The 24,562-nt window shown below is 38.7% G+C and overlaps 8 protein-coding genes across 20 annotated transcripts; 2 read left to right on the top strand and 6 right to left on the bottom strand.

The window, feature by feature from the left end:
- Positions 1 to 232: 232 nt before the first annotated feature.
- Positions 233 to 4,024, bottom strand: LOC113749333 (IST1 homolog). Of its 4 annotated transcripts, XM_027293030.1 has the most exons (8): positions 3,935 to 4,024; positions 3,705 to 3,758; positions 3,324 to 3,456; positions 3,093 to 3,196; positions 1,696 to 1,867; positions 1,438 to 1,578; positions 1,328 to 1,360; positions 233 to 976 (listed from the first exon to the last, which is right to left on the bottom strand). In XM_027293030.1, exons 2-8 carry the CDS (start codon positions 3,746 to 3,748, stop codon positions 362 to 364), a joined length of 1,242 nt encoding a protein of 413 aa, XP_027148831.1. In that variant the 5' UTR covers positions 3,749 to 3,758; positions 3,935 to 4,024; the 3' UTR covers positions 233 to 361. The 4 variants fall into 4 exon arrangements, with proteins under 4 accessions (XP_027148831.1, XP_027148827.1, XP_027148830.1 ...); XM_027293026.1 differs by having other exon boundaries at positions 233 to 1,360; XM_027293029.1 differs by having other exon boundaries at positions 233 to 1,360; positions 3,705 to 3,824; positions 3,935 to 3,977.
- Positions 4,025 to 4,900: 876 nt separating this feature from the next.
- On the top strand, positions 4,901 to 6,064 carry LOC113750259. The gene has a single exon (XM_027294257.1). It carries the CDS (start codon positions 4,901 to 4,903, stop codon positions 6,062 to 6,064), a length of 1,164 nt encoding a protein of 387 aa, XP_027150058.1.
- Positions 6,065 to 7,062: 998 nt separating this feature from the next.
- On the bottom strand, positions 7,063 to 8,211 carry LOC113750258. The gene has a single exon (XM_027294255.1). It carries the CDS (start codon positions 8,209 to 8,211, stop codon positions 7,063 to 7,065), a length of 1,149 nt encoding a protein of 382 aa, XP_027150056.1.
- Positions 8,212 to 8,941: 730 nt separating this feature from the next.
- LOC113748898 (transcription termination factor MTERF5, chloroplastic-like) lies at positions 8,942 to 11,395 on the bottom strand. Its single transcript, XM_027292489.1, has 2 exons — positions 9,812 to 11,395; positions 8,942 to 9,458 (listed from the first exon to the last, which is right to left on the bottom strand). Exon 1 carries the CDS (start codon positions 11,274 to 11,276, stop codon positions 10,104 to 10,106), a length of 1,173 nt encoding a protein of 390 aa, XP_027148290.1. The 5' UTR covers positions 11,277 to 11,395; the 3' UTR covers positions 8,942 to 9,458; positions 9,812 to 10,103.
- Positions 11,396 to 12,028: 633 nt separating this feature from the next.
- LOC113748899 lies at positions 12,029 to 14,296 on the bottom strand. Of its 2 annotated transcripts, none has more exons than XM_027292490.1 (2): positions 13,007 to 14,296; positions 12,029 to 12,407 (listed from the first exon to the last, which is right to left on the bottom strand). In XM_027292490.1, the coding sequence occupies exon 1, from the start codon at positions 14,188 to 14,190 to the stop codon at positions 13,021 to 13,023; it is 1,170 nt and encodes a 389-aa protein (XP_027148291.1). In that variant the 5' UTR covers positions 14,191 to 14,296; the 3' UTR covers positions 12,029 to 12,407; positions 13,007 to 13,020. The 2 variants fall into 2 exon arrangements, with proteins under 2 accessions (XP_027148291.1, XP_027148292.1); XM_027292491.1 differs by having other exon boundaries at positions 12,029 to 12,398.
- LOC113750257 (protein GRAVITROPIC IN THE LIGHT 1-like) lies at positions 14,208 to 14,989 on the top strand (the record flags this gene model as incomplete). Its single annotated transcript, XM_027294254.1, has 1 exon — positions 14,208 to 14,989. A coding segment is annotated over one exon (633 nt), but the record flags the coding sequence as incomplete, so codon positions are not given.
- A 2,169-nt stretch (positions 14,990 to 17,158) lies between these two features.
- LOC113748897 (transcription termination factor MTERF4, chloroplastic-like) lies at positions 17,159 to 21,402 on the bottom strand. Of its 7 annotated transcripts, none has more exons than XR_003464480.1 (5): positions 20,095 to 21,402; positions 19,755 to 19,819; positions 19,425 to 19,549; positions 17,670 to 19,318; positions 17,159 to 17,525 (listed from the first exon to the last, which is right to left on the bottom strand). XR_003464480.1 is itself a non-coding variant. In XM_027292488.1 (2 exons), the coding sequence occupies exons 1-2, from the start codon at positions 21,235 to 21,237 to the stop codon at positions 17,514 to 17,516; spliced, it is 1,155 nt and encodes a 384-aa protein (XP_027148289.1). In that variant the 5' UTR covers positions 21,238 to 21,402; the 3' UTR covers positions 17,159 to 17,513. The 7 variants fall into 7 exon arrangements, 1 of the variants encoding a protein (XP_027148289.1); XR_003464479.1 differs by having other exon boundaries at positions 18,458 to 19,318; XR_003464478.1 differs by having other exon boundaries at positions 17,159 to 19,318.
- Positions 21,403 to 21,760: 358 nt separating this feature from the next.
- LOC113748730 (transcription termination factor MTERF4, chloroplastic-like) lies at positions 21,761 to 24,395 on the bottom strand. 3 transcript variants are annotated; one of them, XM_027292277.1, is made up of 2 exons: positions 22,948 to 24,395; positions 21,761 to 22,109 (listed from the first exon to the last, which is right to left on the bottom strand). In XM_027292277.1, the coding sequence occupies exon 1, from the start codon at positions 24,107 to 24,109 to the stop codon at positions 22,958 to 22,960; it is 1,152 nt and encodes a 383-aa protein (XP_027148078.1). In that variant the 5' UTR covers positions 24,110 to 24,395; the 3' UTR covers positions 21,761 to 22,109; positions 22,948 to 22,957. The 3 variants fall into 3 exon arrangements, with proteins under 3 accessions (XP_027148078.1, XP_027148077.1, XP_027148080.1); XM_027292276.1 differs by having other exon boundaries at positions 21,761 to 22,058; XM_027292279.1 differs by having other exon boundaries at positions 21,761 to 22,052.
- Positions 24,396 to 24,562: the final 167 nt, after the last annotated feature.

Genomic DNA, 24,562 nt, shown 5'->3' with positions numbered 1-24,562 from the left:
AATATTATCATATTTTCTTGTGCAAGTATTGGCACAAACTTGACAGTATATATATATATATATATATATATATATATATATATATATTGTCATATTTCCTTGCACAAGCGTTTGGCACAAATTGTTTGCTATAACTATAAGCTAAGGGGCCTATGTAAGTGCCGGTCTTTACTGAATTCCTTCACAACTAGGAAATGACTGACTGCTCAATACATCCCATACAAGCCTCCGATAATCCAAACAACGCCCCTAATTTACGGATGACACTGAATAATCAGAACAATTCCATAAATTCACAAATACTCAAACGAATGACACTCGATTTACAATGGCACTCCATAAATTCACAATGACACTCGATTTACGGTTCGTGCGTGGATCTCGAATGATCTGCAAACGAATTTGCACGAGATCCAAAATGTGAAGTCTGGGATGTGAACAAGTTTGGGTATGAAGGGTCATCATCCATCGAAGGCAACCTCTGAAATTGGTGATTGGCTTCTCCAAGATTCGGAACATGGACATTGGATGGAAAGGGATCATAATCCACTTTATTATCATCAGAGGAAGGGACAGGAGTGATCCGAGGGCCAGTGTGATTTTCATCTATGTGATGTGGGCTTGGGGACCTCAAAACACCATCAGAATCATCTAAGGAGCTTTGATGATCTAAATGAGGTTTCTCTGAAAAGTTGGACTTCTCTGATTCGGCATGGAATGGATTCTCATGATTGCCATCAGGTACCCCGCTCTTTTGCTTGACAAGTTCACTTATCCTAACCTGAGCAAGACTAGCAGCTGCACGAGCAGCAGTGGCAGCACGTTCAGCAGTTTCGGCAGCAGCTTGAGCAGCAGCCAGTACATCCTGCAAATCTATATTGGTCTCGCTTTTGGGTCTTGAGACAGAAGGTGAAGGCTCATCTTTCTTCACAGGAAATGGTGTAGAAGTTTGTGATGGGGGTGTTATAAATGGCACAAACTGTTTTTCCGGTGAATGGGATGAATGACTTGGAGATGATTCAAATTCTTTGGTCACTGATCTCTGCTCTATTACTTTCTCAGGCTTCAAGTGAAATTCCTCTGGTAGACCTTCATCTGTCCCTGTAGGTCTTGAGGATTCATGCTCTAGTTCAGAAAGTGCAGAGGCAGGGAAAGGGAGCATTTGTGGTGCAGATGCATCCCCTGTATTTGACCTCAGTGGCTGCTTCGGAACTTCTGGAAAGTCTAGTGAATCTAGCCCTGCATCAGAATCAGATTGTTCACCAGAGCTTTGTCCAGAACCAGCAGCATACAGCGGTTCTTCAATATTTTCTTTTGGAAGCGGAACTTTGGATCCACTGACAAATTGAGTTGGTCCATTCTGGAACAATAAAGGTCAAATATCAGTCTAAAGAATAAAATAATCAAGCGCCTAAACTTCAAAGTAGTTAAATATACCAGTAAGTCTTCATGTGGCTTCAACAACTCATTTTCAGAGGCACTTGCATCCCAATCAAGCTCATGCTCTTCTGCAATTTCCTTTAATAGCTTCAATTTCACATCAGGAGCAGGAGCTCTAACAGACAAAAGTTCTATTAACTGAAAAATAATATGAAATATTTTGATGAGAAGCAAATCAAAATTACAAAAAAGACAAAAGCAAAAACAAACCATTATCTCAAAATCTTCTCATGCTAAAAAACAAAGTCCAATAACCTGACGATTGACACCACACTCTGGCCTGAGCTCTGTTGCTGCAGCAACAAACTCTTTACCATATTTGGCAGCAAACAGCATTTGAACCTGTAGCAACTCTTGTAAATCAGCACATCTTGGTGCTGCAAAACATAAACTGGATATAGCTTCTTTCAAATCTATAGGACATTCCCTGAAAATTGTATTTTAAAACATGGTTCAAAGTCAGATGCCAGTTCAGAAACAATGACAACATGTAACAGAAATCCAGTGGCAATCATGAAATCAATAACTTCAGGTGTTAGTATAAAATGTACTCCTAAAAGAGTAAAGAACATAATCATACATTCATGGGTAAAATCTCAATTCCCATCATGCCCTTTTCTTCCCTAACAAAGAGCCCGGAAGCCAGATACAGCACATCAATAATGGTGAAGAAAATGAAATTCACTTTTAAGAAGTTTGGTCCATAAGAATTACAAAGATTTCTCCTAATACACATAAATTCATCATGGTAAACTACAAAGAGAGTGCAGGTGGAGAGGATGAGAAAAGACGTGAATACAGAGAGCAGGAGGCAACAACATTAATGATAGCAGGCTGCAAGCACTTTACCATGTAGAAATTTTGACATAACTGTAACAGTAACAAATTTTATTTACTACATCTTATCCAAGACATTTAAAAGCAATGCTAGCAGTTTGTACACACACACACAAAGTTGGCTATGAAAGAGGTTCCCATGACAATGTTCATTTTGCTTTTTTCAAGATTTCTTCTTCACTGCCAGTTTTGTGGTTGATTAAATGTCAACTTAACCTTATCAACTAAATTGCGTTTGGGAGCCCAAGCAATGAAGAGTTACTTGTGGTGTAAGCATGCACCAACTGATAGAACTACAACTCAAGAACAAAATAAACAAGTAAAATTCCTTATAACTGAGAGAAGATCATGTAACACCTAATATTCCCCTAAAAGAGAATTAAAAGGACACCCATTATTCCACAAAAAGATGAATTAGTCACAGTTCCCTCCACTCTTAGTACAAAGTATCAGCAAGCAAAGCCAAAAGCAATGCCACAGAATAAGGGTCTTTAAGCAGGTTCTAGAGAAGTTTAAGCAAGAACTTGCTTTGCAACCTGTCATTCTATATATTGTACATATCTTCCAATTTCTGCTTTATAGAAGAAAAAAAAAATTTTTTTTTGGAAGAGCCGTACTTCTTAAAATCCTGTTAATTTGTTGAATTTCTCCCTCTCAAAACACACTTGCACATAAAAATAGAGATAGGAGTAATTAATTCCTATACAGGCATACAAACCAAAAACAGCACATTCATAATTACCATTTAAGTACAGAGCAAAGCTAAAAGAAGAATCTTGTAAACTAAATAGTATTACAGATTGTAAAAAAGATACCTTTGAGCTTCGATTATAGGTAGACGAACAACTATAAGCTCGCAGAACAGCTCAATGATCTCTTGAGCAGCCATCATTTTCTCTTCTCTTATAATATGCTCCACCTAAACATAATCACAAAGGAACACAAAAAACAAGTAAACATTAAAATCTTAAACCGCTTCATTCATAAATCCCACAACTTGTTTGCACAAAATGCTCACTTAAACCTCAAAACAGGGAAATCAATACCCGAATTCTGGCAGTAGCTTCTTGACCAGTCTCAAGAAGATTGGCGATATCTCTCCGCATTTGCTTGATCTGGATCTCTCTCCTATTCCTCAATAACTTAATCCGTGGAATCGACAACTTTAGCAAGGTTTTGCTGTCAATTACACGATATAAACCAGATTAAATCAATAAACAACATCACCCCAAATATCCACAAAACCAGGTACCCCAAAAAAAAGGAACAAAAAAGCAGATACTCAAAATTAGATCAACATGATGACTAAATTTCTTCCAAAAGTGAAAATTCACGTCAAATTCAATCCAATCATCAAAACCCTAGCTGAACTAAAAACCAAGGAAATTTCAAAAAAAAAAAAAATGATAAGAACAAATTAGTAGTACCATTTAGAAGCTTTGAAGCCGCCTTTGCTGAAGAAGGAATCCATAACCGATTATCTGCTCAAAAATTTCAACCGAGGAGTGAAATTCCAATCAAAGATTTAAACTTTTTCTTTTAATTTTCTGAAAAAAAAAAGAGTAAACGAATAGAAGAAAATTGTTGAGAAATAAGTTAAGAGATGTAACAGAGTAATTGGGGGAAACTGGAAAGGTAGGGGTTAATGATGGAATACCTGCTCCTCTATGGGACAAACGACGACGGATCAGACGCGTTCGAGAAGTCCAGTTTCCTTAGGAACGAAGGCTCTTTTAGTTGGTTTCTTATTTTTTGTCTTTTTTATTCTGGAAAATATATAAAATAACTAAAGGTCATTATTATAGGAACTTCCTTTTTTCTGACGATATAGGAAATTACTGAAATTGAAATGAGTTTTGCTGCGTAATACAATATTTTTTTTAATCAAAAAAAGATACATAATTACATAATTGTTTTAAACTGAGAAAAATCTCTTGATTCGGATTAAGATTAGTACAGATTTAGGATAACAAGATGACAAGATATAGCATATGGCCCAATGCAAATCAAAATTAGCCCATGGGCTTCTTTGTCATAGTAGGCGATACAATATGTGGCCCGCCTAATTTGTGTTCTTGTTACAGCCCCTGCCCCAGAGAGGTGGTTTTACGTTTCCAAAACTCATTTTTGATTGTTCAATTGTTACTTTGAGTTGGAGCAGATTTTGTACTTAAAATCAACCATACGAAAGTTAAAAACAAAACAAAAACCCTCTTTACAACTTAAGGCTTAGTTTGGGAGTTTAGGATAGATAAGAGAAGAAGGGAAAACTTTGAAGTTACGGGAGAAGAGAAGGAATTTTTATGTTATTTGGAGGTTTTGAGAGTTAGTTGAATAATTTTAGATATGAAAATCATTAAATATTTATTCAAGATCTTTTTAAGAATAAAATATGTATTTTTAAAAAAATTTCCCAAGCTTCCTCCAATTTTCTCTTCAAATTTGGAAGGAAAATTTTTATGTACTATTCATCCTCTCATTTCCTTTATTTTCTTTCTTATTATTAAAAACTCACAGGCAAAGGAAAACCAAACTCCCTCTTCTTTCTCTTTCTTTCCCGTCCAAATCCTCAACTTCCAAACGAAGCCTCAAACCCCAACCCTCCCTCGTTTCATTCGAAATGATGTCAAAGCTTCTCCTTCAAATCAATGGAGTTGGGAGGATTCTTTCCTGTAAGCCTCTCTGGCACCTGCACTACTACTCCTCAAATACAGCGGCATCATCTAGAAATCAACCCCAGAATCCTGATTCCATGGTAGGACACCTCATCGACTCGCTTGGGTTCTCCCAAACCCAAGCCCTCTCCGTCCGGAAAAGGTTGAGTGCCTATAAAAGCTTCAAGCAAGACCCAGATTTAGTCGTCAGTTTCTTTCAAGGATTAGGTCTAGACAAAACCCAAATCAAAAGATTCATTTCTACAGAGCCCAGATTGCTTTTTTGCAGCGTAGACAAAGCCCTCAAACCTAGAGTTCAGATCTTCCAAGACCTTGGTCTATCGGGGCCGGACCTTACCGCGTTCTTGGCTTACCATGCTTACATTTTGAGGAGAACAGATTGTTACATAAGACGCCCGATCGAATGTTTAAGAGATATGTTAGGATGTGACGAAATTGTTGTCGAGGTTGTAAAGCGTTGTGGCCGGTTGCTTGATCCTTATGCACCCTTAGCAATAGAACCAAATGTTGCGTTGCTGCGAAAATTCGGCTGGTCAGGTGACAAGATTTCCAAGCTTATAGTCAACAAGCCTTGGATTATATTGCGAGAGACGAAGTGGCTTGAGGGGTTGTTGCAGGGTGTGGAGACTGATTTTGGGATTCCTCGCGAGTGCAAGATGTTCTATCATGGGGTTTTGGTCTATGCTTCGCTTAAGAAGTCGACGTTTGATGAAAAAGTTGAGAATTTTAGGAGCTGTGGCTGGACTGATACGAGTATCCGAAGCTTGGTTAGGAATTTGCCTTTTACTTTCACTTTATCCGAAGCTAATGTTCGCAAATCTGCGGGTTTTTTCATGGGGGAGCTTGGATATACAGACGAGTACTTGGCTTCTCATCCCGTTCTTTTAAGTCTAAGTTTGGAGAGGAGGGTGAAGCCGAGGTATGAGATTTTGAAGATTCTGATTGAGAAGAAGTTGATAAGTGAGAAAGTGAATCATTATAATGCTTTCTGCTTTAACGATCTAAAGTTTGTGAATCTTTATCTTCACCCCTACAAGGATGAGATACCGGAGAAGTATGAATCTTACATGAGTAATTGCAGAAGAGGTATGGTTAGAAGGGCTGAGAATTAGAACCTTGGTGGCACTTTCAGTAGATTGACTATCACTCCTTTTGCACAAAATGGGCAGCCAGAGTTCAAATGCGAGTATCGGATCATCGGTGCAAGATTATGGATTTGGCAATTCATGACACTGATGAATTGGCTTTTGAAGAGTCTATTATAAAATAGGATGCCATAACATTTTCTCTGTTGTCTCAGATCAGTGATACTAGAAAATATTAAGAGGCAACATATTTTGTAAAATGCACAAATTGTAAAACTAATCAACTAGGCACCTATTGTGATGTATTTGGAAATTCCGCAGCTTGTCTGAACATGAAAACTTTTGCTTTCTTTAGGAATGAAGAGGAATGCGCATTTTGATAAGACATAAACCATATTTACTAAATAGAAAAGAGTCCTCAAATCATATCTGCAACGTATTACAAAGCAATTGCATGATTCAGCTTTGTGCAATGCATATATCCTCCACAACCACAAGGCAATTGCATAAGCAAAGTCCAGTTCAGTTACATATACACGAACAGAAGATATTTCCAAACAGAAGCATAATTCTACTGAAACGGATTAAATAACAATTCCTAGATCTTAGTAGCAGTGATCAGATTGGGCTGTACTCACTACTCACTACTCACAAGGGGAAGTTTTACTTCCACATACAACTTCTATCTAATCAACAAAAAAATTGGTCTAGAATCCATCTAAGAGTCTTCACTTTCCAGTCTGTTAAATTTTCTGAAATTAGCCTATCCAGGAGGACATTAAAAAATCCTGGGAATTTGCAGCTCCGGGTTAAGCAAAATTCCCCATTTCCATTGCTTTGGTCAGTACAACAAGCTAATCCCCATCTCCATCTGCAGCTCCAGTTGAGTCAGTACACAAGAATATTCCCCGAACAACTACTTCAAAACTGAGAGTCCCTCAACATTTCCTTTGTGTACAAGAAGTAATAAAGAGCACTCTTGCATCAAATTCTGACCTGCCACTAACTAAACTACCTCAAACAAATCAAAGTTTCTCAAATTTCCTATCTTCTAACATCTCGATATATGATCCATAGACATCAGGTATCTCATCCTTGTGAGGCAGAAGATAACGCTTGACAAATTTCAACTCTGGTAAGCAGACAATGGAATGAAGTGACGTCTTTCTCTTGATCAACTTCCTTTCGTTCAGGATTTTCAAAACTTCATTCCTACGCTTAACCCTTCTATCCAAACTCACAGAGAAAAGCTTAGGGTGAGAAGCCAAGTAACCAGAATCATAACCAAGCTCGTTCATGAAAAAATCCAAACTTTTTCTCGCTCGATCCACTGACATGTTAAAAGTTACAGGTAGAGACCTAAACATTCTCCATATATCCGCATCCGACCATCCAAAACTTCTCAAAATTTCCAACTTTCTCTCGATATTCTCCTTACCAAGCAAAGAGATCACGTCAACTGCATAATAAAACATGGGGGATTCGCGAGGAATCCCATAATCATTCTCAATCCTCTGCAATACATCCTCAACCCAATCAGGTTTCTGTATGAAAACCCGCCTGGGATTCCTACTGATGAACTTGGCAATTTGCTCATCCCTCCAACCAAACTTCTTCAACAATACTACATTGGCTTGGATTCGAGTCTCTGCATAAAAATCAAGCAACCTAGGAAATCTCTTTATAGCTAAAACAACTCCCTTATCACTACCCAGCAATTGCCTAAGATATTCAATCCGAGGTCTAATAAAAGAGTCCAACCCTCTACCGAAGACAGATCTACAGCCTATTATAACCTTGACCAGGTCCGACCTAGATAGGCCAAGTTCTTCCAGAACCCTGATTTTGGGTTTCAGGGTCTTCTCCACATTGGTTAACAAGAATTTGGGATCTATGGAAGCGATGGTTTTCATCTGGGTTTTATCTAAACCCAAATTTTCAAAATAACTGATGAACAAATCGATGTCTTTCTTGTATAATTTGGAGCATTGTACCTTTCCGGCGGCGGAGATGGCTTCTTCTCTGGAGAACCCAAGTGAGCGTTCGAGGCAGCCGATGAAGAGATGATTCTGAGGTTGCACGGCTGCCAAATTTGTTGAGTAGTTAAGGAAATATTTGCAGAACAAATTCCGCTCGCCGCCATTGTTGCGAAGCTTGGAAATGCGGGCAAGCATCGTCTCGAAATTAGACTCCGATAGCAAGCAGCAGCAGACTACTCGATTCGACTGTCGAGCAAATCCCCCGAATAGTCCAACTTTTTTGACTAATTCATGTTTGGTCCTTCATTATTTGTTTTTTCAAATAATATTTCATCTGTATTATAAACACATTTTTAACTCACTTTTTTATCTTATATACATCACATTTTAAAAAGTGTTACAGTAATTATTTCAAAAAATACCAAAATTCAAATCTGACTATCGCTTTGATCCAATTTTTTCTTGACTGCTCCGCTATATTGAAAAGATTTTATTGAAAAACCATTTTATCCCATTTTTAAAACAAGGATCAATCGTGAAACGACTCCGAAGCTTTTAGGCTTTATGTGGATACTTTAGTGGTTACAAGATCAAATTCATTGCCTGCAAGATAGAATGGAAGACGGTGACAGCGACAGCGACAGCGACATAGCCATAGCAAGGACAGAAGGCAAGATTGAAGCTTCTGTGGATAATTTAGCGGGCTTTTCGATGGAACACTGTCATTAAATAGATCGACAGTGATATAATACTTTGAGATTTACTGTGTCAACTCTTGCAGCATTAAGATGAAAAATGCAGATAACGAATATGATACTTTGAGACTTAACCGGCTCTCTCGTATATGATGTATAAAACTACTGCTAACATGAGCATACAGCCCTTCTGCCATAACCCCAAAAAAAAAAAAAAAAAGAGAGAGAGAGAGAGAGAGAAGGAAAGGGATTATACGTTCCCAGGAGAGGGGAAAAGAAAATCATTTGGTGTAGAGAATCCATCTATTGATGGCTAGGGTGCATGCACTCTGATTCAGAGTTTGTGAAGTCGACAAAGAAATCCATATTCTTGAAGCGCATCGGCCCTGCGAAGGCTTTTCGGAGAGTAATTCACTAATTTGGCTGGTCCACATCCTTTGGTTCATCATCGGCAAGCCTAATGAAAAAAATTCACTGGCATGGTGGTCCACCGTCCATGTCCATCGGCAAACCGGCAGGCTATCAGAATAATCCACTGGTTGACTCATATTTCGGGTCACCAATGGACTCAAGGGACTTTAATAAGATCCAATGAGCAGAGCAGCCAAGGCGAAAAAGCATGAGAAGTAGCATTCCCATAATAGCGGTAGCACCACCCTCTCTTGAAGCCATTGCCCTTGTTGTCAGAACTGAATTGCTATTGATGCCGTGAAGATTGCTCAGGCTTCCGCTTTATATTCTCAAAAGCTGTTCAGTGAGTGGAGAACCAGGTGTAAGTCAATCAAAGCTAACACGAGAGGTCTTGCACTAGGTTTTACTGGTATTAAGGGGTCACTCACCTTTGTGTGAATTGAAGCTCGGGGAAACTTTTTTTCCAAAGAAACATGAAAACGAAGTGATTTGTGAGAAGTATATTGGAAGAGAGCGCACTACTACTCTTTAGATGCACAAAAAAATGGTTATTTCTACAAACCAATGGCAAGCTAAAGTGAGCCTTTCCATTAAAAAAAAAAAATCCACGAAACATACAAAATGAGGAGACAAGAATCAAATCCCAAAATCCAGTCGTCAGTCTAAAGCATTACAACAAAGTGCATTACCTACTGCATATCAAAGTCTGCAAACCTTCTTCTACCTTGCAACAGCTTCCAGCCATGATTTATGCAGATCAGGTATCTTATCCTTGTAGGGCAGGCAGAAGATCATCCTCAAGAATGTGGATGCATGTTCTATTTCTGGTTTTCATAATAAGCATTGGCAATTTCTCCAATCAATTGTGAAGTAAGACTACCTTCTCTAAAACAGCTACCCATACAAACAAAGAAAATGACAAAGACAAAATTCAGATCTCGTTAATCTTCCTAAAGAAGAGAGCAAATCACTCTGAACAATTTAAAAGTTCTCAATTTTTTTCTTCAGATGTCTTGTGATGTACGATTCATAGACGTCAGGTATCTCATCCTTGTAGCGCAGAAGATAAACCTTGATAAATCTTGATTCTGAGTAGCTCGCGACAGAATACAGGCTTGCATTTCTCTTTTTCAGCTTTTTCTCACTCAGAATTTTCATAACCTCAACTCTTGGCTTTATGAGATCTTCCAAACTCAGAGAAAAAATCTTAGGCCGGGAAGCTAGGTAAGCAGGACTATAGCCAAGGTCATTCATGAATAAATCTAAACTTTTCCTCATTTTAGCCTCTGACACTTTTAAAGTATAAGGTAGATTTCTCATTAGGTTATGTATATCCGCATCAGACCAACCAAAACTCCTCAAAACTCCCCATTTCATATCGATAGTCGACTGTTTAATCGAAGACATGACTGTAAATCCATGGAAGAACATGGGCGTCCCTCGTGGTATGCCAAGATAGTTCTCCACTTTATCGAATACTAACTCAATCTTGTCAGGGTTTAACCACAGAGTTCCCCTCGGATTTTGAATAATAAGCTTGGTGATCTGGTCATTGGAAAAGCCAAGTTTCTGCAACAAAAGAATAATTCCAGCCATTTTCCTGGGCGCATAATAGCCAAGCAAATAAGAACATCTTTTCAAAGCCAAAACTACTTTATCATCACTGCCAAACAAATTCCTCAAGAATTCAAGCTGGGGTTTGATGTGAGAATCTAAACCCCTCCCTAAAAGGGTTTTGTTACCCATAAGAACCTTGACTAGGTCCGATCCGGATAGCCCTAAATCTTGGAGGAACCGGATTTTGGGTTTAAGGGTTCTGTCCAGATCATTGAATAGTAAATGGGGGTCTACCAAAAGAAGACTTTTGATCTGGGTTTTGCTGAAGCCCAAATCTTGGAAGAAATTGACAATTAAACTGAATTCTTTTTTCATGGGTTTCAAGCGCGTTACCTTCTTCAGGGATGAAGAGGAGTTGGCTTCTTCTCTTGAGAACCCAATTGAGTTTATCAGGAATTCTTCCAAGACATGATTTTTCTGGGGTTTTGCAGATGATACTGCTGCTGTAGCGGTGGAGCATTGGAGGAGGGTTTTGAAGACGAACAAATTCCTGGCGCCATCATTGATGTTAAGCCTTCTGGATATATGGGCAAGCATTGTGAAAACTAGAAATTTAAAGCTTAAGAAAAGCAGAAAAAACTCGGCAGAATCAGGAGGAACCAACTGACAGAGTAATCTCAGAGATCGTAGGTGAAACCGCCGCCGCCGACGAAATTTTTGCCCACTCAAATTTTGGAGGGCTTTTGTGTAGGAAATGCAATTCACAACTAAACCCCTCTCCTTGAACTCCTTGAAAGCGTGAAAAGGTCTTGAAGAAAGGAGCCACGCTCTCACGCTCTAAGTTAAGTTAATTTAAAATGCCAGTAGTGTTGACTTAAAGAAAAATGGTACTACGATATTAGAACTAATTTTGCATCATGTCATTCATTACTATTTCTAAGGAAGTAGTAATAAAAGTTTATGCATGATAATTAGGGGAAGAAATGGTATCAATTAAGCACAAAACAGTAAAACACCTTAATTAATTATCCTATAATTAGGAAAAATGGACTATTATCCTGTGATTAGGGATACATTAGGTCATTATCATATGGCTGGATGATCGAATGGAATCTTAAAACCTTAATGATTTAGCCTAACCCAACGGGAGAGGAAAGCTGAGAGCCTGAGAGGTCTTCCATTCCCACATAGGAACCAGCTCCTTCATTACCTTTCTTCTTCTCCCCTGTGCCAACTGCCAAATTAAGAGAAATCCCATTATGGACCCTATTCACAAAAACTAGAAGCCAAACGCAAAAAAGAGAAAATAATAGAACAACATTTGCAGCTGCTCAAAACGAAAAAAGAAAAATTGCAACTATGATGACATCTTGCGATTATATTACATTCAGGAATCGAAACAGTAATTGTAATGACAGTCTGTCTAGTTTTTTGTATCAATTCCAGATACAAAGTGAACAAGTTTGAGGCTTTGCATGGATGCCGGTCTTAATTCTCATCTCAGTTTCAGAGAATTAGATTTGGATGAACTGATGGGAATGTTTGCCAGCAACAAGGCTTCCCAAAACTCTCAATGAAAAAAACTAGAAGCTATCATAAAGGTCCCATAAGATTTCAGGTCCCTTTATGCTACTTCAAATGAGTGCTTTCCGGCAGCTAAGCTGAGTCCTTGACGTTGTGCTCGAAGGATTTTCCGGCATGGAAGTCATAACCCACAACCTACAACAGCTGTGAGCATGTTAGAAAGACAACCTTTGCAGAAAGCCGTAAGGAGAAGATAGGGGATCAATCGATTCATTTCATTCACCAAGAACAGACCCAACTCAGAGACCAAAATTCTTTCATATGACACAAGGATGAGAAAACAAAAGCCAAGCGAAAAAGGAAGCTGGATAGAAACAGAATACTTCAGTAAATGTCAACAAAATGATGGTGAATGTCCTCTACTCATCTATCCAATACTTTAGACCTTAGGTGTGCCTGGTTGCAAAAATTAGTGAGCCTCAGAGAGTCGTACTCATCATATAGTGAGCCTCCGAGCTTGAACACGAGATTCTCTCCTGAGACAGCATCTTTGAAGTAAAAAAATTATCCAAATCACAAATTTGGAGAACATCCAGTTCTTGATTTCTGTCACGACTCACTGCAAATTTCTGCAGCTGAGAGGACTCCCAAGTTTTAATTTTTGATAACCAGCCTTAGCAAAATCTACTACATGGTACAGATTAAAGAACAAAATTTCCACAGTATTACCAAAATGAACAAGCAAAGGACCACAAGACAAGAATCAGATGACGTGAACTACCAAACTGAAAATGGAGCATTACCTCAAACCTAGGCATCAAACTTTTTGAACTTTGGATCCTCCAACAACCTCCATGTATGATCGGTATACATCTGGTATCTCCTCCTTGTAAGGCAGAAGAAAATCCTTGACAAATTTGGATTCAGGTAAGGTCACAAATGAATACAGATTCCAACTCCTCTTACTCAACTTCTTTTCATTCAGAACTTTGACAACTTCATTCCTCGGTTTGACCCTTTTCTCCAAACATAGTGTAATTAACGCAGGGCGGTAAGCCAAGTAATTAGAGGTATATCCCAGTTCCTTCATGAAAAAATTCAAAGCTTCCCTAATTTTAGACTCTGACAACCGTAAACGAAGAGGATGCTTGCCATCAATTGTTCGTACATCAGCATCAGACCAGCCAAAACTTCTTAAAATGTCAAATTTCCTGTCAATGGTGGACTTGGCAATCGTACTAACGACTTCAAAGCCGTAGTAAAACATGGGCGATCCACGAGGAATCCCAAAATCATTTTCCACCACGCACGACATTTCCTCAAAATTTTCAGGTTCTAGTATAAAAATGCGCCTAGGAATCCTAAGAGCAAAGTTAGCAACATTCTTATCCGAAAAGCCATAATTCTTCAACAAAGCAGCAGCCGCAGCCACTTTTTCAGATGCATCATAACGAAGCAGCGAAGAACATCTCTTCACAGCTCTGGTTACTTTCTTCTCATCGGTGCCTAACAAAATCCTAACATAAGCAAGTCGGGTTCTGAAAAAATCCAACCCTGACTTGAAAAGATGTTTTTGAAACATAAAAAGCCTGACAATTTCCGACCCGGATAAACCAAGATCCCGGAAAAACTGGAGCTTGGGTTCAAGTGTTTTGTCCGGCTGATAATAGAGTAACCCGGGAAGTACGGAAACAATGCTTTTGATCTGGGATTTGCTAAAACCCTGCTTAACCAAGAAATGAATGACTAAATTTGGGTCTTTTCTGAAGGTTTTAAGAGATACCTTTTTTGAAGCGGAAAAAGCTTCTTCTTTTGAGAAGTCAAGTGAGTTTACGAGGTATTCTTCCAAGAAACGGTTTTTCTGGTGTTCTGGGACGGCTGCTGCTCTAGTTGTGTAGTGAGGCAGAGGCTCGGAGAAGAGAACCACCCTGGTGCAGGCGCTCGTGCCGCCATTGATGCGAAGCCTTCTAAAAATCTGAGCAAACATTTGTGTTTTAGTGCTTAATTGGGGCTTATAGAGAAAATTTCCAGAACCCGCGAGTTAAATTGAGTCCAGATGCTCAATTTTACTATGTTAACCGGAAAATGTTTCAGGGGTTCGACCACGAGACCTTTCACATGGACAGCAGCCTCTCCTCATTGATTCATCCCGATCAGCACCGTCGCGATTGCTTCACTCAGTACCGCGACATGAAAGCCATGGATCCAATTGAACTGTTAGGGATACTTCCAACTTGCAGCTTCGGGAACTTCTGTTTCAAGAAGTATTTGGCAATTGTTCATCCTAAAATGGAGGAGTCGTTATTCGGGGACTTGGAGCAGCGCCGCCTAGTTTTGGCCGGAAACCACCCCAGGAGTCAATTTTATGGGGAGTTTTTGGGCCTTGCTAAGGCAGTTTGGCTGCTACATTTGCTGGCATTTTCGATGGACCCACCGTCTAGTCATTTTGAGGCGACTAAGGGAGCTGATTTCCATCCGCAGTATATGGACAGTGTGGTGAGGGTTCCTGGTGGTGGACGAACGGGTGGTGGCGTGCCTCAGGTGGTGGGCTTTCCGGTGAGTCTTGGGTTTAAGCTTGGAAGTGGGTCGCTAATTAAAGCTGGGGTATACCTTGTTCCCAAGTACTATTTAACCTAGTTAAAACTTCGAAGACATGGACGAGGTCGAGCTCTGAGGTGCTTCGGTTATGGAAGTTTTCTCGGCTATAGTAGATTCAAGTCTTCGGTCAGTAGATTTGTTTAAGGGTGCATAATTCCTCTGTATCTTAAGAGAATTAATCACTATGTTGTAAGATTGATAAAGCTGTAGCATTTAGCACTTGAATGTTTCTTATCTGTTCGCTCGATACTCATATTGCAAAGATCATTCCCGATAAAATTGGAAGAGCCTCTAGAGCTCTCTCAGTTTTTGGGCATGGAACCTGGAAAGCTCATACAGGTACCCTGCATGAAAAAGTATCTCATAAGATCAGAATAATCAGAATATACAAATCTTCCACTATTAAGTACAGTATATTGGTATATGAATTTCTTCCTCTATTTTCTCGCTACTCGAAGGTTTCCCCAATTTGGATGCAAAATGGGTGCTGTCTTGCTTGTCGTAGAAATTCTATTGTGTACTTCTAAAAAAGCCCTTGCCTCGTCGTTGGTTTCTGTACAGAAACATGTGTTTTGGGTGGCGACACCGTATATGTCCTCAATTGGCACAAGAATTTTAGTTAATGGATTTAATTCATGCGATAAAATGTTGAGGGACCAAATCAGCTTTAGTAAAATAGTCTGAGGACTAAATTGGTGATTTTTCCTATTTTTTTAATGGAGAATAGTTGAAGATCAAATCAAAAGAAAGGAGTTTAACTATTCAGATCATGTGGTATGACAAATGCATGCTTGCCCAGAAATAAATACATGTTATCAGGATAACGTGCCCTGAACAATTGGATAATTCAGCTATGATGGCATGCAACTCATTTGCAAATATGATGTCCCGGAATTAGTAGATAATTAGACATCTACAACATATTCACAATTTCTAGATTCGAAATCCTCTTCTCCAAAATTGATTTTACATCAGAAAAGTATCGATTGCTAGATGGCATTTCGTCTCTCTGTGCTAGAAACCAGTTAAACAAATACAAATCCCCTTCCTCTGAAGCCACTTTTCTTTCCTAGGATTGACCGGAACAAGTGTGAGTACTTGGCAGCGATTGGTGATTTCTCATACTTTTCAAAAAGCCAAGTGCAAAGATGCTTGATAGCTGCAATCCTTCATTTTCTCCCTCCTTGTTCAACATGTCCCTCAAGGCAGCAATTACACTAGTAGTATCTCTTTCCAAGTGCTAAAATTGAAAAATAACCAATGCAGTAAACATTTTCGAGACAGAACATTCTTCGAGATGTCCCAGGGGCCACGCTACATAAGTCAAGCATGTAAACCCAAGCCCCAAGGTAACCCAAGCTACATTTTATCAGCCTTTTATTTGTGGTCTTTATAAAGTTTATTATGATTTAAGAAAATTAGATCAATGCAAGTATAGTTATATCAGATACCTATTATATCTAGGAGTCAGGGCAACAAGATTGTTACCAATGATACATGCATTATCTTACACAGTTTCCAGAATGCATACTTTTATACAGAGGGTCCAACCATTCAAAAGCCGATAGTCTGCAGTCACTCAATGGCAGCAGAAAAATTAAGTTCAACTCGACATGAATTTGCTTAAATTTGGTTTGCAAGCTAATCCAGCTAAACATGGAACTGTATTTTATGTTCATTAAAGTTTCAAGATTTTTTTGAATTTCGCTTGATTAGTATAAAATTTAAAATATATATTTTAAAAAAGTCAACTTACAAGAACTCGACTCGAACTCATTTGGATAAAAATGTGTTGATAATGTAAGTAAATCAGTGTGTGTAACTAAAGTGTAAAGTAATGTCTATATTTCTTATTTTAATATTTACAATTGACACTCCCAATTGTAAAAACACAAGATAATGACGATGCTAACAAGGATCATTATCAGAGGCAAAACCACATTACAAGGCATACCAAAAGAATGAATAGAATGTGCAGACCTTGAGCACATCAAAGTGGCTTAATCTTTTGTGCTCCAACCCTTTACAAATATGATTCGATTCATACGTCTGGCAAAATATCCTAGTATGGGAGAAGATACTTGTTCTGAAACCTTTTTCAAAGCTGCTTAATTTTTTTCTTTTGGGTATCTTTTTTTTATTGAAAACTTTTTTTTTTTGGGATATCTTTTGAGTACCTGCAAATAAAATCATAGCATCATTTCATTAGGACATAGTTTACTACTATACTGGTGATGCTATATATTTGCTATGTTCTTTCTGTATCCTGTTTTTTCATGTTTTTGGGATGCTTGGATGTGAAAGGTAGACGATTCTAGAAAGCAAGATCCAGATGACTGCTTTAATCAATCTATCACTTCAGAAAGCAAAAATAATTTTCATCTCTAGAATTAGGGGCTGTTGAATGTTGATGAAGAATTAACCATGCATTTGAATACTCGGATGAACCCTCAACCATTTTCAGTACTATAACCACGTCTGTCCAGCCAAAATTTCTAAATATAGCGAATTTCATGTCAACTGTAGACATGAAGCTTTTATAAGGTACAACCACGTTAACTAGGCTTGCCCCAGATATGCCATGGTCCAGGAGAAACTTTGACTCTAGGTCTCAGGGTTCTGTCCACACTGGAAACACGGTTCTGAGTATGCAACTTCTTTAAAGTGCATGATGAATCGATCATCTGCACTTCTATAGCCCATAGCCAACTGCTAAATCAATTCCTGGGCAATCAAACACAAGTTAAGAACCAGCAAATGCACTACAGAACTATAAAATAATAATCCTAATGATCTACAATCAGACAGGCTTGTTCTGATGTGCAAGAAAAAGACAAATTAGAATGAATTTTCTGGAATTCTCCTCACAGGAAAGTCTGGTACACAGACCAGAGCGACCTTTTGGCATTTGGAGGATTCAAAATTTCTGGTCAGACCTAGAGGTTTGACATCATTTGCCAGCAAAACTTGCCGCCAACAGTGGGCACCTAGAGGGAGGTGTTTCAATAGTACTTCAAACTTGCTTAAAACAGAAACAACATGTTGGTTTCCAGCATAGAAACTCCTCTAATTTGCAAAAGCAGTAAAAATCAGTTAGCAATCAACAAAAAAAAATTTAAATCGCAACTCCTAATAAGGCAAAAGAAAGTCATTCTTTCCTGCGCATCTTCTTTCTAGTTAATCATTAATGAATCATATGAAACATCCCACAAAATCCAATGACCTGTGGCATTATCTCCCTGATGTCAATAATAGCCACAGTGTAAAGCACTACACAGAAATCTTGGTGCCTGTTATTTCCATTACTGAACATTTACCGATCAGAACACTATGCATAAACAACCAAGAGTAATATTGGTATAAGTATTGACTCATAAAATCTTAGAAAGACTGCAGAAACTTTGGATTTTCACCAGCTAAGAGTATAATCACACTTTCAGATGATGAGGTATCAAGACAGTTCCTTGGAGCTAAGCACCAAAGCATGTAACATGGAAAAGCAACCTATTCCTGTTATCCATCATTCACGTGATAATGCTGCAGTGAATTCAGAATTAAAACTAACCACTCAATAATAGCCACCAGAAAAATAAGCAAACATAAAAAAGAGCCAAGATTAATATCACATGAACCACCAATGAAAGAAAGTGTGTTACCTCGAAGAAGGTCAAAGTTTTCCTTGTCTTCTTCTTTCCAGTAATTTGCACACATAATTTCTAACGATCAGGAATATTATCATTGTAGGGCAGAAGATAAACCTTGAGAAACTTTTACCCCGATAAGCACAGGGCAGTATAAAAGCTTGCTGCCCTCTTGTTCAACTTCTTCTCATTCAGAAATTTGAGAATTTTGTACCTAGGCTTTACCCATTTGTCCTTATCCAAACAGAACCGCACTGGATCAGAATCCAAATAGTCAGCGGTATATCCAACTTCATGCATGAAAAAGTTCAAAGTCTTTCTTATCCTATCTTATGATATACCTAAAGTATAAGGAAGGTCCCTAAACATTGTATGTGCATTTGCATCTGTCCAACCAAAACCCCTTAATAAACCAAATCTCATTTCAATTGTTGACTATCAAAGTCTAGATAAAACTTCAACTCTATAGTAAAACATAGTGGAATCGCGAGGAATCCCAAATTCATTTTCCACTCTAACCAATATGTTCTGAAAATACTCAATGTCACGTAACTTCATAGGAGTTCCTCAATGTAAATTTGAAAACATTTTCCTTATGAGAGCCCATAATTCCTAATTTCATCCATTTTCCACAGCACACAATAATCGAGCAATCTCACATGATTCTTTAAAGCCATGGCCACATTTTCGTCACTACCCAAGAACTCTCTCCAATAATTAATACAGCGTTTAATATGATAATCCAATCCTTCAACCCAACCCAAAATGTTTTATACAACGTAATAACCTTGATGACGTCCAACCCAGATAAGCCAAGGTCTTGAAGGACCTAAACTTTGCGTTTTAAGATCTTCACCGGATGGAAAAATAGCAATCCTGGGTAAGAGGAAATGAGACTTTTGATCTGGGTATTGTTTAAACCCATGTCTTGAAAAAAATTGACAACTAAATCAGGATTTCTTTTGGTTGGTTTCTATCTTACCTTATTTGAGACAGAGATGGCCTGATTGACTTGACAAGGGATTCCACCAATTCAAAAGAAAGTCGCGCTCTGTCCTATGGATCTTGTTTCTATGTGGCAATGTCTGATGTAAGACAATATGTTACCTGTTATCATGAATCAGAAAACATCACTGAACCATATATGCTTTAAAAATCAATAATCTGCCTGTCCATATAAAATTTAGAGTCACCACCTTCACTCACTACACATTATTTGAATTGAACACCTCGTGAACTACACCAGTCAATGGCAAACTAAGACATGCATATTCCAAGCCATAGAAATACCAGGATATTACCAAAGACATACCTTCACAGGATATATGCCAGTCACCAAATCCATTTTAAGTAGCAGGTGGTAATCTGACAAATATGCTGTAAAAGAAAATTGTCTCATTAGAAATCCCTTTGACCTAAGCACCCCCTACTGCAAGGAGGAAGCCAACCTATGTATGTATTCTTCTAAACTAATCAGACAATATTTCTACTAATTGTTGTATGCCAAGCTAAACTTCCAACAAGTACCCCAGTGGAGAAAAAGCAGAAAAAACCAAAATTCACAATAACTTCATTGACAGAATACATGACATGACAAACTGAAACAGTCTGTTACTTCAAGCACATCAAAGTTGCTTTTTCCGGCTACCAACCTTCTTCAAATATGACTCATACATGTCAGGTAAAATATCCTTGTAAGGGAGAAGACACCTGTTCTGAAACTGCAATTCTGACAAAGACAAAATGTTAACAAGACCGGCTTTGCTCAACTTCTTGTCATTCAGAATTTTCAAAACTTCATGCCTGGGCTTCACCCTGCCTTCCAAACTAAAGGTGAAAACCGAACGTCGGGAAGCCAAGTAATCAGCACTAAATCCAACCTCCTTCATGAAATAATCTAGGATTTTTCTCATCTTAGAATGGGACGTATCCAGAACACGAGGTAAACTCCTAACCATTCTGATTATCTCTGAATTGGACCAACCATAACTCCTTAAAATCTCAAACTTCATATCAATTTTTGATTTACTACCAGAACATAGCACATCAATTCCCTGAGCAAACATGTTAGTATCGCGAGGAATCCCCCAATCATGTTCAAGCCGGTGCAACACCTCCTGCAATTTTTCACTCTTTGCAATGAAAAGGGTGGGACTTTTGAGAACAAATTTGGCAATGAAATCATTAGAAAATCCATTATTCTGCAACACTGCAACATTTTGTTCCATTCTCTCTACCGCATTATTACTAGGCACGAAAACAATCTTCCTCAAAGCTAAAACTACTTTCTCATCATCTCCCAACAATTTTCTCAGGCACTCAATCCGGGGAACAAGATGATTATCTAACCCTCTGAAGAAAATTCGGTGATACCTCACTACCAATTTGACGAGCTCGTACCCTGACAGGCCGAGTGTTTGGAGATAGCTGATTTTTGGTTTAAGGGTTTTCTCGACGCTGGAGAGTAGTAACTGGGGGCTCTTGGAAATAACTTTTTTGATGTCGGTTTTTGTTAAACCCAAATTAAACAAGAAATTGATGACTAAATTGGGATCTTTCTTGATGGCATTCAAGCGGATTAACTTACTTAAAGCGGAGATGGCTTCTTGTTTTGAGAACCCAAGTGAGTTTATCAAGCATTCTTCCAAGAAGCTACCAGTGGTAGGCGTAATTTTCTTTGTTTGAGGGGCGGCGACTAGTGCGGCTGGGGTGGAGCAGTAATCTAGGAGGGATTTGAAGAAGAAAGGACTGCCGCGGCCATGGACGTGAAGCTTGCTGGATACGCGAGCAAACATTTGCACTGTACTGCTCACCTGCTAGTGCCGGCCAGCCATACAAGGGAGAGGCAAGGCCGCCACAATTCCAGCGAGCAGAAACCTAGGAATCGATGCAATTCGTGACGGCAGAACACGCCCCTGTTAGTTAGTCACTCTTCTGGATGGGTACGAGGATATGTGCCTAACCCGAGGTTATCTTTGGGGGTTATTTGACTGGAACCCTTACAGTAAATTGTCGATATCATATCTCAGCGGTTTGGTATGATTATTTTCGCAACACAATTTATTATGTAATAATCGCAGAAAAACAAGTTATTTTGTATCCTTGTCATTCCTCGTTCGTTGCTTTTCAGATTTAATTCCGCTTTATTGCAAAATTAACAGCGGAGTAATTAGCAAATACGAGATGAACATGACTGGGGGAAAATACGCTCAGCCACTTTTGGGTTCAGTTTTGGCATACCATTTCTTGATATTTGCAATCCAGCTTCTAGGATATTCGCTCATGCAAATACTCCTACACGTTATCAAGACCAAAACGGAAAGCGACAATCCAAAGCTTTGACATGCACATCATTAGAAATAGAGCAGCCAGAATGTACACGGACACTTTCAGTCAATGTTTACTTGTCCAAATTATGTTGGCGAAATGCTGAAGGCTAGGACCACAATAACACTTCTTTAGAGCATCTTTCCTTTCAAAAAAATTGAGCTGGCTTAGAGATGGTGCAAATGCTGCAGCTGCTCGAATTGCTGGAACTACTGGCAAGAAACCAAATGCTGCTGGAGAGCTGCAATGCGTATGCTTACTGGAACCCAATCTGCGTGGACCTCTGTACCTACAATCGTGTAACATATCAACTTCGTACCTTTGAGTCTCGCGGGACGAGCTGCATAAGATCAAACCCAAAGGCAAACTTGCTCTCAAAATAAATGAGCGTAATTTGGGACCAAACAATCAGTTCTTAGTGAAACAATAAAACAATCAGGATTTAGTGAAGAAAATAGAAAATGGAGGAGAAATTGTAAGGCCAAGAAAGGAGAATGAAAGAGTTTAAAAGAAATTGCTGTACTTATTATCATCTCATTTATCCTGTTCTCAGATCTTAGACGAGTACCCTGGCAACAATTGATGCAGCTGTTTGATAAAATTATGACGTAGTAAAACTTCCGCCTAACGTCAATTCGTCTTTCTTTTTTTGTCTTTGTTACGTATCTTGACATAATAAATATCTACAAACAAAAAGGGGTCTAAGCAGATTTGTACTGTCACATCGCATGATTCAATACTCATGGAATTCAGGTCCAGTTGTTCCAGAAGTCAAAACAGAATTCAGTATCCATCAAAGAAAGGTAATGTTATCCACGAGTCAACACTACAAAATAACACAAATCTCGATTTACAGATAACAAAAAGCACCAATGGGACTTTATGTATTCATACTGATTTCTTCAAATTTACATCTTCTCTATATAATGGGTTTCATAGCCTAATATGATTGTCAATCACGACAACCCGTTAGTAAGTGCTTTTGAAAAACTCAGTGTTCATGAATCATGAAAAATTGCGTCCAGCCACAAATTGGAGCTACTAAAAGTAATTTTTCCACCAAAAGCACCCAAAAGAAGCTTATCAAGAAGATGATAATAGCAACCACAAGAGGACTTGCCAGAACAATAATACAAGAACCACATCACATAAATATGCAACGAAAGAGATTGTGTCACCTTAAGCATTTCATAGTGTTCCAATCTGCTGTGCACCAACATTTCTGACATAGGACTCAAACATGTTGGGAAATTCATCCTTGTAAGGTAAAAGATAATCCTGCACAAACTTCAATTCTCTCAAGCACACAACTTGACAAAGGTCCCCCTTCCTCGTGCTCTTATTCTTTTCATTTAGAATCTTCAAAACTTCATTCCTTGGCTTAACTCGTTTTTCCAAACTCAAAGTAAATAAGAAAGGGCGCGAAGCCAAGTAAGCAGGAGTATATCCAAGTTCATTCATGAAATAATCCAAAGATTTTCTCATTCTATTCCCAGACATGGTTAAAGTTAGAGGTAAACGCCTAACCATTTTAAAGATATGCACATTAGACCAGCCATAACTCCTCAGGATGTCAAATTTGTTGTCGATTGTTGACTTCTGCCTGCCACATAGTATCTGAACCCCATAATAGAACATGGTTGACTCTCGTGGAATCCCCAAAAAATTTTCCACTAGACGCAATTTCTCCTCAATCCGTTCAGGGGTCGTCAAGAAAATGTGTCTAGGATTGTTTGCAATGAAAGCGGCAATCTTCTCCTTTGAAAAGCCATAATTCTGCAACAACAGGACATTTTTGTCCACTTTTTCGCACTCAATAGGACCAAGCAGCAAAGCATATTTCTTCAAAGCTAGAACTACCTTCTCATCAGTACCCAACAATTCTCTCAAGTAGTTAATGCGGGGTTTAAAGTGACCATCCAAACCTCTACCCCAAATGAGTTGTTTACAAGCCAAGATTACCTTGATCAGGGCTGGCCCAGAAACGCCCAGGTCTTGAAGAAACCTGATTTTTGGTTTGAGGGATTTGTCCACCTCACATAACAGCACTTTGGGGTAGGAAGAAACAATGCTTTTGATGTGGTATTTGTTCAGACCCAAATTCTCAAAATAATTGACGACTAAATTTGGGTCTTTTTTGATGGGCTTTGTGCGATTAACCTTCTTCAAAGCAGAAACAGCCTCTTGTTTCGAGAACCCAAGAGAGTTTAACAGATATTCTTCCAAAAAACTGTTTTTCTCCAGCTGCGCCGTGTTTGAAGTGGTAGAGTAGTGAAGAAGGCATCTGAAGGAAACGGTTCTGCTGCCACTGAACTGAATCTTGGACACGTAAGTCATCATATTCTCTGTCTGGGACAAAAAGCAAACAGCTGATAGGCACGGACAAAACAAACATTTAGTTGTACCTGTCAATGATTAATATAGGATTGCCATGGCGGCGGAGCTGCGGTTTAAAAAAATTCAAGGCCTGCAAAACTTCAAATATTGAAAATGTATCTTCAGCATGGCTCCCTAAAGCCGTAGAATGTCAGCCAGTGAAAACTTGCGCCTTCATGCTTGTGCGGAAAGCTTGCGCTTTAATGCCTTTTTTTCGTTTTCCTTTTTTTTTTGGGGCGTCATGATTGCATTAGGACAGACACCACACAGGAAAAAAATATGGGTCCGGTAAACTACGAGGATTTTCTTCATTTTATCAAGGCATAATTCCAGATTCCTTCCTTAAAGTTTCGAGTAATATCACTTAGCACCCCTATACTTTTAGAATATCACTTATCGTTCTTGTCGCCCTATCAG

The sequence above is a fragment of the Coffea eugenioides genome, chromosome 10, assembly GCF_003713205.1.
Source record: "Coffea eugenioides isolate CCC68of chromosome 10, Ceug_1.0, whole genome shotgun sequence".
Taxonomy (NCBI): Eukaryota; Viridiplantae; Streptophyta; class Magnoliopsida; order Gentianales; family Rubiaceae; genus Coffea; species Coffea eugenioides.
Note: the sequence above shows the minus strand (reverse complement) of the source record. Positions and strands in the feature narration are given on the sequence as shown.